The sequence below is a fragment of the Lytechinus pictus genome, chromosome 10, assembly GCF_037042905.1.
Source record: "Lytechinus pictus isolate F3 Inbred chromosome 10, Lp3.0, whole genome shotgun sequence".
In the NCBI taxonomy this organism is placed as follows: domain Eukaryota; kingdom Metazoa; phylum Echinodermata; class Echinoidea; order Temnopleuroida; family Toxopneustidae; genus Lytechinus; species Lytechinus pictus.
In genome coordinates this window covers 13612287-13627148 of record NC_087254.1, presented here as the reverse complement: position 1 = coordinate 13627148, position 14862 = coordinate 13612287, and the positions used below count along the sequence as shown (strand labels likewise).

At 40.9% G+C, this 14862-nt stretch overlaps 1 protein-coding gene across 2 annotated transcripts in view; it reads left to right on the top strand.

The window, feature by feature from the left end:
- The window catches only part of LOC129270205 (uncharacterized), a 72440-nt gene that overhangs the window by 48858 nt on the left and 8720 nt on the right, over window positions 1–14862 (top strand). For both annotated transcript variants that reach the window (XM_064105367.1, XM_064105368.1), the window contains 5 exons: window positions 3964–4059; window positions 4941–5045; window positions 5607–5723; window positions 8111–8305; window positions 9576–9759. In XM_064105367.1, the coding sequence (XP_063961437.1) occupies window positions 3964–4059; window positions 4941–5045; window positions 5607–5723; window positions 8111–8305; window positions 9576–9759 (697 nt within the window). The remainder of the gene's footprint in view (window positions 1–3963; window positions 4060–4940; window positions 5046–5606; window positions 5724–8110; window positions 8306–9575; window positions 9760–14862) is intronic.

Below are 14862 nucleotides of genomic sequence, written 5' to 3'. Positions count from 1 at the left end.
CAATTTTGAAGTATTCAGAGAATAAGGAACGAAAATCACTTTGTTCAGAGAAAAGAATCGGCCAGAAGGGTGCAGACGGCCAGAAGGGAACAACCAAAGTCCCCCTAGCAGAACAAAACCTTCAGATGCTTAAGTACTTGCCCTATACATGCTATACATTCGATAGGTGGAACCAACCAATTATTCTCGCCCGACCAATCACATGAGAAGGGATCAACATGATCTATTAGGGGACACCAATATTTAGAATTGAACTTCTTAATTTTGAAATTAAAATCTTCCGCAAGTCTGTCCACAGTGTGAGGGCCCCAGATTTTGTCCAAAAATCCGACAAATTCATCTGACACACCCCAATCATCAAAATCTATCATGCGACTTAATGCATCTGCAAAACGGTTCTCCTCTCTGGGAGCCCAATGAACGTGAAGACTAATGTTGTTTCTTTTACACAACTCAAAGATGTGTAAACTCATCTCATGCAATTCTGCAATCATACTTCCTTTATTTACAATCGATCCTACTCCTTTATTATCACAGAGGACCTTGACAGTTTTATGTCTCATGTGAGATACAACTGTTTGCAGTGTCATACTTACTGACTTGAGTTCTCTCCAAGTGGAGTTTTTAACCATTTCAAACTCAAACCAATCTCATCCCATTTCATGCCTGCGCACTCAGAAACCCAGGCCCCGCAGCCTGATGGACTTGCATCAGAATAGATGAAAGTCTGTGGAACTGAATAAGCAGAAATAATGTTTACGTTAAGAATATGCAAATTCTTCTCCAGAAGAAGAACACGAATATTAATTCATCACTATTGATCACATTATGTCCTATCCCAATGTACCCTCCGGATGATTTCGTGATGCATAAATCTGGTTTTAATTTGAGTAACTGTGCCAAACACTGGATACAATGTATCTTTCCAACTATAACTACGATCTTTCGTTCTGAAACCTCAGGCAATTCTGCTTGAAATGAATCTGAACATAACTCAAGATCCTTCATCCTTCTTTCAGTAATCTTTATATAAGCTACTCTGCTTTCCCGTGGTATTCCTAACCAATCCAAACACTGGACAGGAGTCCATTGAGATATTTCTCAACATTTGGTATCAAACCTGCTTCAAGTAAGTCATTTTTCACCGTCTTGACCATAGTATCATACGAATCAAAGGAAGCAGCACGACCCAATCATCTATATACAAAAAAAAAATGAAAATACCATTTCTATACGCCAATGATTAACGATAGGCTTAAATCGTGTAATGAAAACAAAGGTAGCTGTTGCCAACCCAATGACAACACCTAAAAGGAGAAAAACCTTGTACCACTACCAAAATCCCAACTAAAGCCTACAATTTTTCATGCACTTGAAAAATGTAATAATGATGATAACCTTGCTTAAGTTCAAAGGAAAGCATAAAATCTCCCTGTTTTAAATAAGACATGACTACATTCCAGTCTTCAAGTATAATAGTGTTCTTCCACAAGTGTTAGTTGACATAACGTTAACCAAGAATCAGTCTCTTTTTATATCTGAACTCTGAATTGAATCTGAAAGGGGGTAACATCATGGGGTGCAGTGGTGGATTCAACAACCAAACCCTTTTTAATAATAATTCGTTAATGGCTTCAGAAACGAAATCGGGATCGATGTCAATGCTGACTTATCATCTTATTGTAAGGTAATTTGTAACCATGTTCATTGACATCTACAACAAATTGAGATGCATCAGTTGATTTCCAAATTGTAAGGAAGCATTCAATCTACCTTTAACCAAAGGTTCTGAATTTCATTGATCATACTCATAATTTCTCAAATAAAATTCTTCCTCCTACCCTGCACATCTTGTCGAATCAACACTAACGTTACTCGATGTTTCCCAACCGAAACAAATTCAACAATGCTCTGTTTCTGTATTTCTTAATTTAGAAGGGCCCGCTGACGGACCAGGAGTAGTCAATATATTCCAGATTGTTTGATCTGTGTGATATCTATGTCTAGGTTCATTAGTTAAAGGTGGAATTCAACCAAAATAACACATCTTTTCTTAACATATAATTATGGACTAGGTAGAATCAAGAATAGATTCCTTTGCTACGCCCTTCTGATCATTCTACTCTTCAGTTCTCAAATACCACACTTCGTCAAATACAGAACAAAACTGACATTTACCTTGCTCAGTTTGACCATGATCAATGGATCATTTAACTCTGTTGAGCATTGTTATCTCTGAAGGATGAATCTTGCTGGGATCTTGCTTCCTGATACCTGGGCAACTTCTCCAGTGCCCATGTCTACCACAGGCAAAACGTTCGTCGGTGGTCTGAGGCAACTTGCATACCCGCGCCAACTATTTTGTACATATAAGTTGGCGACACTGCCAAGCGAATATCGATTTCTTGACCCAAAGGGTATACGAAATAAGTTGTCGGAAGTAGTAGAAGAACCTTGAAAATTTCCAAAATTCTTGCCCAATATAACCTTTGTTTGTTGAACGAAATAACTTACGCTTTCTATTTACACAAGCCTGAGCTTGCCTCATTCTTTTCTCCCTCATCAGTATTCATCCAATGCGGACCAACCTAAAATATAAAAATGATCTCTATATATTTATTTGATTAATCTCCCATAATTAAGTCATAAAGTAATTCCGCTGAAAAACGAACAGCTTCCATTAACAACATAAGGCCATATCTATTATGTACAACCGTTCATAAATTTCAAAAGCAATAGCCTAGTTTGGAATTTTCATTCATCTTTATCTCACTAACCTGCTTCAGATTCATCTGCTTTTCTGATATGTTTCTTCCTTTTAATTATATCTGCAATACCTTACTTCAGCAAAGCAAGGGCTGCGCCCGCTGCTTACCTTACTCTAATAAGGCAAATTTCTTATCCAACTCGTCCTGGCGTCTAGAATTATATTCATATTGAACCTTATTACCTTTCGAAAGACATCTCCGACGCCCTTTTTTAGTTGTAGAAGCTCCGCTGACCCGGGCAATGTATCGAGAATCAACATAATCAAACAGCCAGCCCAATCTTTAAACGAGCCAATGCTTCCTTTGTAGCATTGCTTACAAGAAGGCGAAGAGACTCCAGATTATTGAGTAAAATTTTCTGAAACTGCCTTTAATTTGTGGCATAACCCGAGGTTAATTTCTTGATTCGCCATTATTTTATATTTAACATCGAATCCAAACGTAGATCTATTACGATAAGGCCTATAGAGTTTAACACGTGGAAGAAGCGTTGAAAATAAGACGTCCGTACTGTGCTGTGTCGAACTCGGTCAGTGAATTCCGAATCGTTTAGGAATTCAGACACTCCTCACGCAAGCATTGTTATGCTAATCGGATACTTCTGCTAAGAAAAGAAAATGTATAATTTCACTACTCAACAGTCAGTTGGCAGGCCCTCAGAAAGTAGATTCATTTATCCCAGCTTTATTCATGCTTGCGTGACATTACATTAATAGTGATTTGGAAAAATCCATGGAATGAATTGAGACTAACTTCTGTGTATACAAAGATTCCAAGTTCAAGCACACTCTGATGGAGTCTAAAATTTGAGAGGACAAGACCTCTTTAATTTTGCTTCTGAAATATGCCAGCTCTATTCCTGCCTTGAATTTTCATTGTTGCAACATTGTCCTTCAATTGTATAATTCATTAAAAAATAATGACAAATAAATAGTGAGTGTATGACATCATCAGTTCTCTTATTAGCATACTGCCAAGGATGTGGATACTGAAAGTAAAGCAAAATTTTAAATGTCATATTATTGTAATTTAAATATGCTTTTGATGACATTTTCATCAATATGCTTGTTCTTAATCAATTATTTTGCTTGGGGGACTCCCCCTTTAAAAACTTTTGATTTCTTTGTTAATTAACAGGTAAATAGATTTAGTCACAGCTACTGATAATCCCTATTTATCTATTGATTCTGTTTAGCCTTTGTGTGTGATAATGGTCGCATTGTCAGTGAACGATTTGCATGTGATGGATACAATGACTGTGGAGATTTTACAGATGAACCTCCGGAATGCGGTGAGTATTCTTCTGCTAGGCTAACCACCCTCACCCCCTCCCCTCGCATTATGCACAATAAATGACCATTGTTTAAAGGAGATACGAACCAATAGCGCCATCTCGAGTCCTCAATTACTCATACGACTGGGCGTTGTGGCGTGCGCCTGTAATCCAAGCTATGTGGGGAAGTTACAAATTGATGTAGAGGTTCGAGGTTTGAGCCCTGGTCACGTCTTTCGGATGGTGACGTTAAAGGTCTGTCCCAGACGTAAATAATCATATCTGATTGATACACGTCTGACAAAACTCAAAACCACACACACACACGCCAGTTTCCTGGCCCATAATACTAGTGTAGTCTAGTACTGTATACCCACTTGAATGATAACATGCTAATTAACTACTTAATACATTTATACCACAATAATTATGTTACCAACTAGCAAAACAATTACTTTTCCTCTCAAAACATTTTGTTTTCTCTATACAAATACAATTATAGGTCAATTTATTCTCTGTAGTATTAGTAGATATCTGAAAACGTATATTCTAAGACTATGTACTTATAACACACAGTCAATGAGAGATCACACACAGTTCACTCTCCCATTAAATGTTCTGGTTTTAGTCTGGATTAAATTCCATCTTCTTCTATAAAAAAAAATTACTGTAGAATGTTAGAATCATTGATCTATTAACTTGACCATTAAGAATTTTAAAGCTTGACTTGATAGTAATTTTATAAATGGGAACCTTTCTTTAATGCTAATGCAAATGCATTTACAATCTGGTAGTAATGAAGAATGCGGTTCTTCTTTTTTTTTTTAACAGCAAGAATGTTAATTTTAGATTGAATATGATTTTATTCTATTATCTAAATTTTCCTTTTTTTTAAACAGTATGTGCTGCAAATCAGTTTGATTGTGGAGAAAGATGCATTTCTATAAACGATGTATGTAATGAAAATGTTGACTGTGCAAATGGTGCTGATGAAGCAAACTGCAGTAAGTATATTTGTGTTTTTGCTTGTTTAACACATAGTCCTTTTCAATTTTACAAATTCATAATATTACTTGGTAAAAAAGATTCTGCAATTGTGTCTATTGAAAGTTTAATTAATGACTTGCCGAGCATTCCAGCAAGCATGATGGAGGAATGCTTGTAGCAGTAATTTTTCATGGTGTGACTAAGTCATATATATATATACATACATATATATACATTTATTAAGATGCAAGTTACTATCGAAAGCAATTATGGAAATCAAAATGTATATCTGCTATAATAAGATAACCCTTCAAATTCATAAATAATGAGACTAGTATCTTCTTTTTTCTTATGCTTGTTAATGATCCTGTAAAGACATATCGGGTACAAAGCTTATTTGGCTGATTGACAATCAAAACTGTTATCTAACATGATGCTGTGGATAGACATTTGCGTTACTATTACACTAAACAGCCATGACAGTGAATCAAATAAAATATAATTAGCGGATATCTTTTTCAAAATTTCTATATTAGACTCGTGAATATTCTGTATATTGTTAATTGCTGTTTTTTCAGTATGCAAGAGCTATGAGTTCCAGTGTAATGACGGCCAATGCAAACCATACTGGGAACGTTTAGACGGCAAATATGACTGTGATGACGGATCAGATGAAAACCAAGAAAACTTCAGGGGTATTTATTTTTTGCAAACTTATTGTGTGCATTCTGGGAAATAGTTCTATGTGTTGCCCTTCTAGCATGTATCAAGAGAGTGACATTAGGACCGTCTGCACCATCCCGAGTTTTCAAATTAGCGCGCTATTTCTGATCTGGCAAATTATCCCGATCTGAACAATTTGCAATGGAGACGCAATTATCGCGCTAGTTCGTAGGATTAATATCGAGATTGCAATCCCAAGTCAACTTGGGATTATCAACTTGGGATTATTTGCAAAATAGCGCGCTATTTTACAAATTATCGCGCTAATTTGTAGGTGCAGACGCACTCAAGATTATTTATTCACGGCGTCAGACCATAATGCATCGATGCCTTGGTCGAGCAGGAATCACTCTTCTTGCGATGGTGGAGACGGGGTTTCTTGAATCTCGAGATTAATCGCGAAGAGGGCAGATCGGGCTAAAATCTCGAGATTGAGCAAACTCGGGATGGTGCAGCACCGCCTATTGTGATCATACAATGACTGGAGGGTTAGGACCATTGTTAAAACACAGAGCCCCATACTCTGAACTTGGGTCCAAAATAAACTTTGGTCTGAAGTTGTGGTTTAACTATGGATAGCCAATTGTGACACAAAAACAGTGGCCCCTCTAACCTGTGTACGATTACAATGTTCTTGTGTCACTTTAGCCCCAAGAATGACTAGAATGTAGAAAGGGCCGTGGTGTAGCAGTTCTGACTTGCCTTGTAATCAGGGGGTCATGTGTGCGAAGCCTGCCATGGCCTAGCGTCCTTTGCCAATGCGTCAATCCACACTTTGCCACTCTCCACCCAGGTGGTAATTGGGTACCAGTTATCATTGTGGTTGGTATAGCAAGTGTGTGCATAACAGGCTGCTTATAAAAGCCACTTTTTTATCATTATTAGTAGTAGTAGTACATGTAGTTAAGGATCCTATGTTAAAAATGTGTGCAACCTCTTGTAAACATGGTAAAAATACTGCACCTTTGTTGCAGCCATTTCCTCAAAGTTACAACTACACATAGCTTAGGATACTTGTCATTTAACCCTAAATCTCACGGGGTATTTTTATTCTTGTCATTCCGGGGGGCCCGGGCCCCCCCCCCCCCCTTAAGATCTCAGCCGCGGATTGCACGATCACAACGAAAATTTGCATGCTGGTAAAGAATGATATAATCTACGCAGTTGCATTGGTAAATTTTACTAAATTATGCTAATTTATTCATAAAATAATACTTTTTGCTCTGATCCACTAAATAAAGATCCTAGAATGCTATTTTTTTGGTGAAAATATTCTTTATAGCATTCCTAACAATTGTGAATGAAAAAAATTCTGGTACCAAGACCGATTTCTTATGTATTTTATTTTTTTTTTTTTCTTATGTATTTCTTTGTTTTTTACTTTTTCTTTTTTTTTCGATGGAAATCATTCCAGACTTAATTCTGATCAGAAACAAGGCAAAATTAATTAAGTTTAATCAGTAAAAGTAGATATAATGATAAATTTATGAATTTTGGCTAAATACACAATTTGCATTGGATTTGTACATGAAATCACGTTTATGAGCAATTTTGGGTCTGACATGCACTTACATAATGTTGCGTAATGTCGTAACCGCGTACCCGGCCGTCACAAATTTGGTCTCAAAATTTGCGCGAGACTTGAAAGTAAAAAGTCAGTGAGCGGCGAGGTCAAAAACTTTTGCGTAGCAGATATATCGCGAAAATTGTCGAGGGGGGGCCATTATGGCCCCCTTCCAGGAGAATTAGGGTTAAGAGCTTAAAATCATTGGACGATTATTAACCATTTTGGCTTAGTGTGAATCTTATATTCTGTTGGCTCCTTCCATTTATATATAAATAGAAATAAAAATTCACATGCTATAATCTACAAAACGCAGTAGGCTTCATGGTAATGGCAAAGAAAACTAATTCATTTATTATTCCCCAGAAAGTTTTAAATGGTGTGAGAGACAGACTGAGCTAAAAAATCAAACCTGTACGCCATTTGTGTCACAATCTACAAAACGCAGATTGGAAATGGCAGGGGCCTCCTTCTCATCATACTGTGGTATAATGATTGAAACCACTCAAGGAACGATTGAATGCAACAGAGTATTCTTTACCAATGAATCACAGATACACTGTAAAGCTAAAGGAAGGTGGCAATTTAGTTTACCATAAAGACTGTACAATGTTTTGATAAGTTCTTCATAACTTTCCTCCACTTATTCATCCTCATATTAAACATGGTTTCTTCTGTTATCTTTCAAGTTTCTTCTTGCATACACAATACACTTTCTTGCTCACATGCTAATGGGTTTGAATATCCTTCATTGAGTGATTTACAAACATAGTTCAAAACTATTCTTCCCTCCAGAATGCCCTGGAAATTATTTTCAGTGCCGAGACTTCTCCTACTGCCTACCAGCGAACTCTGTGTGCACTGGCTACAGAGAATGCAAGGATGGCAGTGACGAGTGGAATTGTATATGGTCTCAAAATACCACAATACCACCTTTTATTGAACCGACCGAATCACCAATCCCAACGGGACAGTCTTCACCGCTCTCATGTGAGTAAAAATGCTTCCTGTCAGTGATGGTTAAAAGGGGTCATATTTTCAGATCATCATAGCATTAAGACTGTTTTTAGTTTTGATATATCTCCCCGAGAGTATATATGTTTACTAGATTATATGAATGTGTATGACCTCAAATTATTTTTATGTGGAGGATATAAAAGAAGAATATGTTTTATCGGACAGACTTGGCGATTTTGCATAAAAATTTATTTTGGTCGGGTGTCCAATGAAAATAAAACATCTTGGATTTGGAATGGGTTTCTTTTTGCTATAAAGCCATTTATCATGCATAGAATGGGCTGACAATATCACGTTTGCTCTTTTGCTGGAGCCTTTTGATATTTAATTGCTCAATTTGTTGAAAGACATTTGCTGAAATATTCTTTTCAAAGGAAAAATAAGACATTGAGATAGCTAGGGCACTGGATACTGCTAAAATACTATTTCAAATTTTCACAAAGAATTTGAAAGGCCACTATACTCTAGAGGATGCTTGAATATAATTATATAATATTGACTGGCTTTGGCGCGAACATCATATATATTGCCCACAACAGAATCAGTTTGGCCCGAGTCTTTAGACAAGGGCAATATGATTCTTTTATTAAGGGCAATATTTTTCATGTTCCGCAAAAGAAGAGCCAGTCAATATTTTATTATTATCCAAATCTAGAGCAAAAATTGAGATATTTCTTTTAAGAATAGAGTTCTATTGTGTCATGTTTATATCAGGGTCTAGGCTCTGCACCTTACCATTATGACATACGTGTAAGCACCCGGATCCAGCGTTGTCTTTATCATGATATATATTGTTGCTGCTCGGATCATTATGAAGCATATGTCTTTCTACGCATGTGAGACCAGGGAGAATACAGAGGTATATTTAGGATCGTCTCTGCAAGCAAAGTGAATACGCACATAGAGACCAAGCAAAATACAAATAAGAATCTCTTCCCGATATTCAGAAAAACTAGAGCAATGCAGCTTTTTAAATGACCAGCTCAGATGTCTGATACCCGTAATAATTCATATTTATTACCCTTTACCAAATCTTACATGGGCTGTATTCATCCATGGATTTTATCTCTTCATTTAGTTTTCATTTTAAGACTTCTAAAAACATTCTACATACAGTTGTCTTATTGAAATAAATATGATAAATATTCGGAAGTAAAACAATCCTGATTTATACATACGAAACTGACAGAAATATTCATACATCATACTTGATCAGTAATAATCTGAATGTATTAATTTTCAGTTATTCCATTTGAGGATTGTGGATTGCGGCCAGCTCTTGAGATCCATCGGGTCACCCATGGTGAGGATGTGACTGGGCTTGGGGAATGGCCTTGGCAGATTGCACTCTACGCACCAACCGGTCAGTTTTCCTGTGGAGGAAGCATTATCACTCCAGAATGGATCCTCACTGCTGCTCACTGTGTGTAAGTTCAGTTTTATTCACACGATAGTCAAAATCAATTTGCTCTCACTGCAGTTCAGTAATGATCTTACCTAGCGCAGATCTTTTATCTCGATCGAAGCCCACACCCTGGCCAGTCCCTTTGCCCTGCCTTAGATCTACATGGTAGTCCTAAAACTTTTAAAACTAAGTATCTGTTCATAATACATTTCTTTGTGTGCCATTTCTATTTACATGAATTAGCAAATAAGCCCCATTGTGCATCCCTAGAACTATACCACTTCAAAGAAATTTATAATACTGCATGATTTATGATTTTGAGCTCTGGATTATTCTTTCTTACTTACAAAGATTGGCAGCTCTGACATTATGATATCAGCAATGTCCGTATGTGCTTCCAAAGGACTTGGATATTCTTACCCTTGCTTTAGCCCTGCAGCCTTATTACAGTGCCACTAGCATTTCAAGGAATAAATTTCTACCAGGTACCCATTAACCTAACCTGGGTTGAGTGCAGCACAATGTGGATGAATTCTTGCCAAAGGAAATTACGCCATGGCTGGGATTTGAAACCATGACCCTCTGTTTGTTTGTCAGAAGACTTATCCGCTGGGGAAATCATAAATTATCACCATCAAAGGACAGATTTTATTAAAGAGCACTGCCAACCTGGGAAGCATTTATTGCCTGTACTTCCACCTTGCTCCGCAGAGGAGAAGAGTGCGCAGTCATTTGTGGAAAAAGTGACTTGGAACGACTGCTGATTGAGCCTGAAATTACCGATGATTTCATGTTGGAAATTGATTGGCTTGCGAGAAGCATTTGTTGTAATACTGGAAGAGACACAGACTACTATGCAATATACCTCAGATTCCAGGCACTTGTTATGCTTTTCCTTTAATATCTACCATTAGTAGTTTGAGATGGTGGCATTTATTAGGTCAATCATAATGTTATACCTGTTGTTCTGTTTATTTACTATCAATAACTGGGATATACTCATTTGATTTGCTTGTTCATTACGATGAACCAAGCACGCCGAATATACAGTACACAATTTTCCTGCGCGCGCGCTGCATCTCCCTATGAACGCACTATCCCAAGATCATCGCGCAATTTGGCGTCCATTTCCTCTTTTACTTTCGCCAGCCGTCGAGTGCAGACGTAAAGCTAAGTACACTCTCAAAAAAACGCAAACTTGTTTTACATTTTGGTTTTATACGAGTGCATTTATCCCTTATTTCAATCTTATTTTTCCTTTTAAGGTTGTTTTAAGCATATCCCATCGCGCGGAGCTCTCCGTGATATTATTTTCACGTATTTTGTTCTTTCTTGTGAGTCTAAAACATAAGATGATGTTTTCTCGCAGGCGGGTTGCTTCGCATCCCCACCCCGCAGCTCCGCGCCTTCCTGCGTGTCGCGGGCGTTGAGTTTCATGCTCCTCTTCATTATAAATTCATTTTAATTCTCTGACTTCTCGCTTCTTCGCATCCGTCTTGAATTTCCTTGAATTTATTTCTCTTCCACAGATTCTGTCGGACGTTCAGGAGCGTCGTTTTTCTATTCTCGTTTCAACTACTATTGTTCTTGTCTCGAGTTAGTTGATTGTCTCCTTTGTTTCAATCAACTATTGTATCCTTTGTTCTTGTGATTCTATTAATTCTTGAATTAATTAATTAATTATTTAATTAATTAATTAATTATTTAATTAATTAATTATTTAATTTAAAAAAAAAAAAATAATTCTTTCCTTAGACTTTGTCTTGAAAGGTTTTTTTCCTTCACAAGAATTTTACTCTTTTAGGAAGCCGTTCTTGTTAGCTTTTCCACCTCGCTAATTTTGTTCTGGTCTTCCTTTTTTCAGGAAAGCAAACTTCAGTTTCTTCTTTCCTTTTTTCAGATCAGCTTCCGGTTCCGGATACTTAAATAATTTTTTTTCGACCTCTTGTCAAAAAAAAAAAAAAAAAAAAGAAACAAACTTTGTTTTTTTCTCTCAGCTGATCCCATCCTTCACCTTCAAAAAAAAAAAAAAAAACTTTGTGTTTTTCTTCTTTAGGTGCTTCTTCCCTTTTTCCTTAGGAACTTAGCAGAAGCAGTCTTCTTGTTGTGTTTTCTTATACGAACAATTATAATTATATATTTATAGGGAGGAGTTTCTCATAATAATTCTCTAATTATTACTGTTCCCTTTTACTGGGATAGTACTGCGTGTACTTACCCGTTTAAGATATTATATTACTGTAATTCTCACTGTTCGTTTTTTGAAGTCCCTTGACTTCTGGGGTTGGGGTTTTTTCAACCCCCCTACCCCCATCTTCTCTGTTTCCCTTTTTTTCTCTTTCTACTTGCTATTAGATTTTCATCTACATGAGCATGAGCTTCTCGGATTCCTCCCTAGAAGAGCTCGAAATGGCCGCTGAACAGGTGTCCAACACTGGGGTTTTATTCCCCATCAGCGGTAATGTAGAAAGTGGAAACGGAGAAAGTTCCCTCGTGGGTTCTAAGAAGGGTGGAACCGTGGATCCGAGTCCACTTGCCCATGGGGGTGGAGCCGTGGATGCGCGTCCACGTCCCCCAATTAAGAAGGGTGGAACCGTGGATCCGCGACCACGTGCCCGCAAAGTGATAGCCCAGGTCTCCGCGCTGGAGCCTGAACCATTTTCGGGGAGCGTCGTACTAGCTCAGAAAACGACGACTCCTCTAGGGCTACCGGACCCACCGGCTATCGGGTCACCTAAAGACCGGGGGGAGAGCAGCCTCTCCGCCCGGCACAAGAGACTAGGCTCGATGCCGTTTCAGACTCCCCAAGGGAGCATCGGCAAAGGGCTATCAGCCCCTAGTCGCAGGAGACAGCATAGCCCGACCCCGTCGGACTCTAGATTTAACCTGACTCCGTCAGATTCTGCGGATCGTTCTTCTCGGTCAATGAGCGCTCCCCGTGGGAGAGCTAAGACGAAGAGATCAAAATCCGCACAGCCTCCTGCCCCTTCTTCTGTGCCTCCACCGGAGCCACCGAAGAAGAAGAAAAAGAAGAAGAAGAAATCCGCGGCCGTAAGCCCCGTTCCATCGGGCGGCCCGGCTTCAAACTCTTCTACGGATGGCCAGGCCTCGCAACTTATGATGTTGCTCCAGAGCGCCTTTGTCCACTGTGGGTTGCTACCCCCGGGCTCGTCTGCTCCACAAGCGGACACCGGCCATCCGACACCTCGAGACACCTCTAGCGATTCTAACGAGTCACCGGCTCTCGAACCCACTCAGGCTACGCCCGTGAGTTCTCAGGCTCGGCCGACCTCGGGGTTTCTTCCCCGTGAGTCCGACCATGGCACACGCCGCCCGAGCTTTTCACGGGCGCCTGCTACCCTCGGGGCTCCGCCCGGCGAGGAGACTTGGGTCGGTTCCCCCCCTCTAGAGGCGGAACAAGCCCTATCAGAGGACGAGTTCAATCCCGATCCTCCAGGTAGCCCAGCCCCCCAACCGGCGGGCAGTAGGGCTCAGGACGCAACAGAGATCCTCCATAAATATCTCCCACATATCTACCCTCCAGACGAGCCGGTAGAGGGAGATTTGGACTCTCTCTTCTTCCCACAGCCTCGGAAAACCCCACAGGGTATTCCGCTCACTAATGACTTTAAGAAGAAGAAAAAGAAGAAGAAGAAATCCGCGGCCGTAAGCCCCGTTCCATCGGGCGGCCCGGCTTCAAACTCTTCTACGGATAGCCAGGCCTCGCAACTTATGATGTTGCTCCAGAGCGCCTTTGTCCACTGTGGGTTGCTACCCCCGGGCTCGTCTGCTCCACAAGCGGACACCGGCCATCCGACACCTCGAGACACCGCAAGCGATTCTAACGAGTCACCGGCTCTCGAACCCACTCAGGCTCGGCCGACCTCGGGGTTTCTTCCCCGTGAGTCCGACCATGGCACACGCCGCCCGAGCTTTTCACGGGCGCCTGCTACCCTCGGGGCTCCGCCCGGCGAGGAGACTTGGGTCGGTTCTCCCCCTCTAGAGGCGGAACAAGCCCTATCAGAGGACGAGTTCAATCCCGATCCTCCAGGTAGCCCAGCCCCCCAACCGGCGGGCAGTAGGGCTCAGGACGCCACAGAGATCCTCCATAAATATCTCCCACATATCTACCCTCCAGACGAGCCGGTAGAGGGAGATTTGGACTCTCTTTTCTTCCCACAGCCTCGGAAAACCCCACAGGGTATTCCGCTCACTAATGACTTTAAGGCTGCATACGAAAGGGCGGCCGCACAGGCTAGCGTGCCTGCCGCCCAGGGAAGGAAGCCGGTAGCCTTCGGAAAGGGTTTTGCCTTCTCCAAGGAGGATACCGAGGCGTTTTTCACTCCCAAAACGTTTTCTCCCCAGCTTAACCGCATCGGGGCACGTTTGGGGACACGCTTCTCTTCCAATCACTTTGCTACTGTGGAGAAAGCGGATGTTAGATATGAGGCCTTGACTCGTTCAGCCCTCAGACTCACAGCCTTCCTTGGGGCCTTGCTTGGCTTGCGAGCACAGTCCTCTGAACTGGAAGTGTCAGCCAACGACAGTGTCCTTCTTGATGAGGCACTTTTGTCCTTGGTAGGCGAGCTCTGGATGCAGCTAGCTACTACAGCCACTACTGCATCCAACTCGCGCAGAACTCGCGTCCTTAACAGACTGGGCATCGCGTCCAAGGACTTGCTTGAGTTCCTCCCAGGCGTTCCCCAATCGAACAAACATTTGTTCGGGGGCGAGGTGGCCTCTCTTCTAAAAGAAGAGATCGAAGGACGCAAACAGGCCTCGGAGCTTCTCAAAGAGCTCAAGGCCTCGCGCCCGACGGCTCCACCGACGAAGAAATCGACCTCCAAGGCTCGACCTTCTTCTCGCCCCGTGGTGACTCCACCCCAACCCCGTGCACACGCTCCGCCTAATCACAGAGCTCGCACTAGACCTCCGGTGAGTTCCTCACGTGGTGGTAGGGGTAGGGGTAGGGGTGGCCGGCCAGCCTCCAAGGCTCCGGCTAGGCCCAATCAGCCTCTTTGACGGGTTTCCCCGAGCGCTGGTTCCGGTCGGCGGTCGTCTCCGTTATTTCCTCCCTGCATGGGAGGGAATAACGGACGACGCTTTTATCTTATCCGTCGTGCGA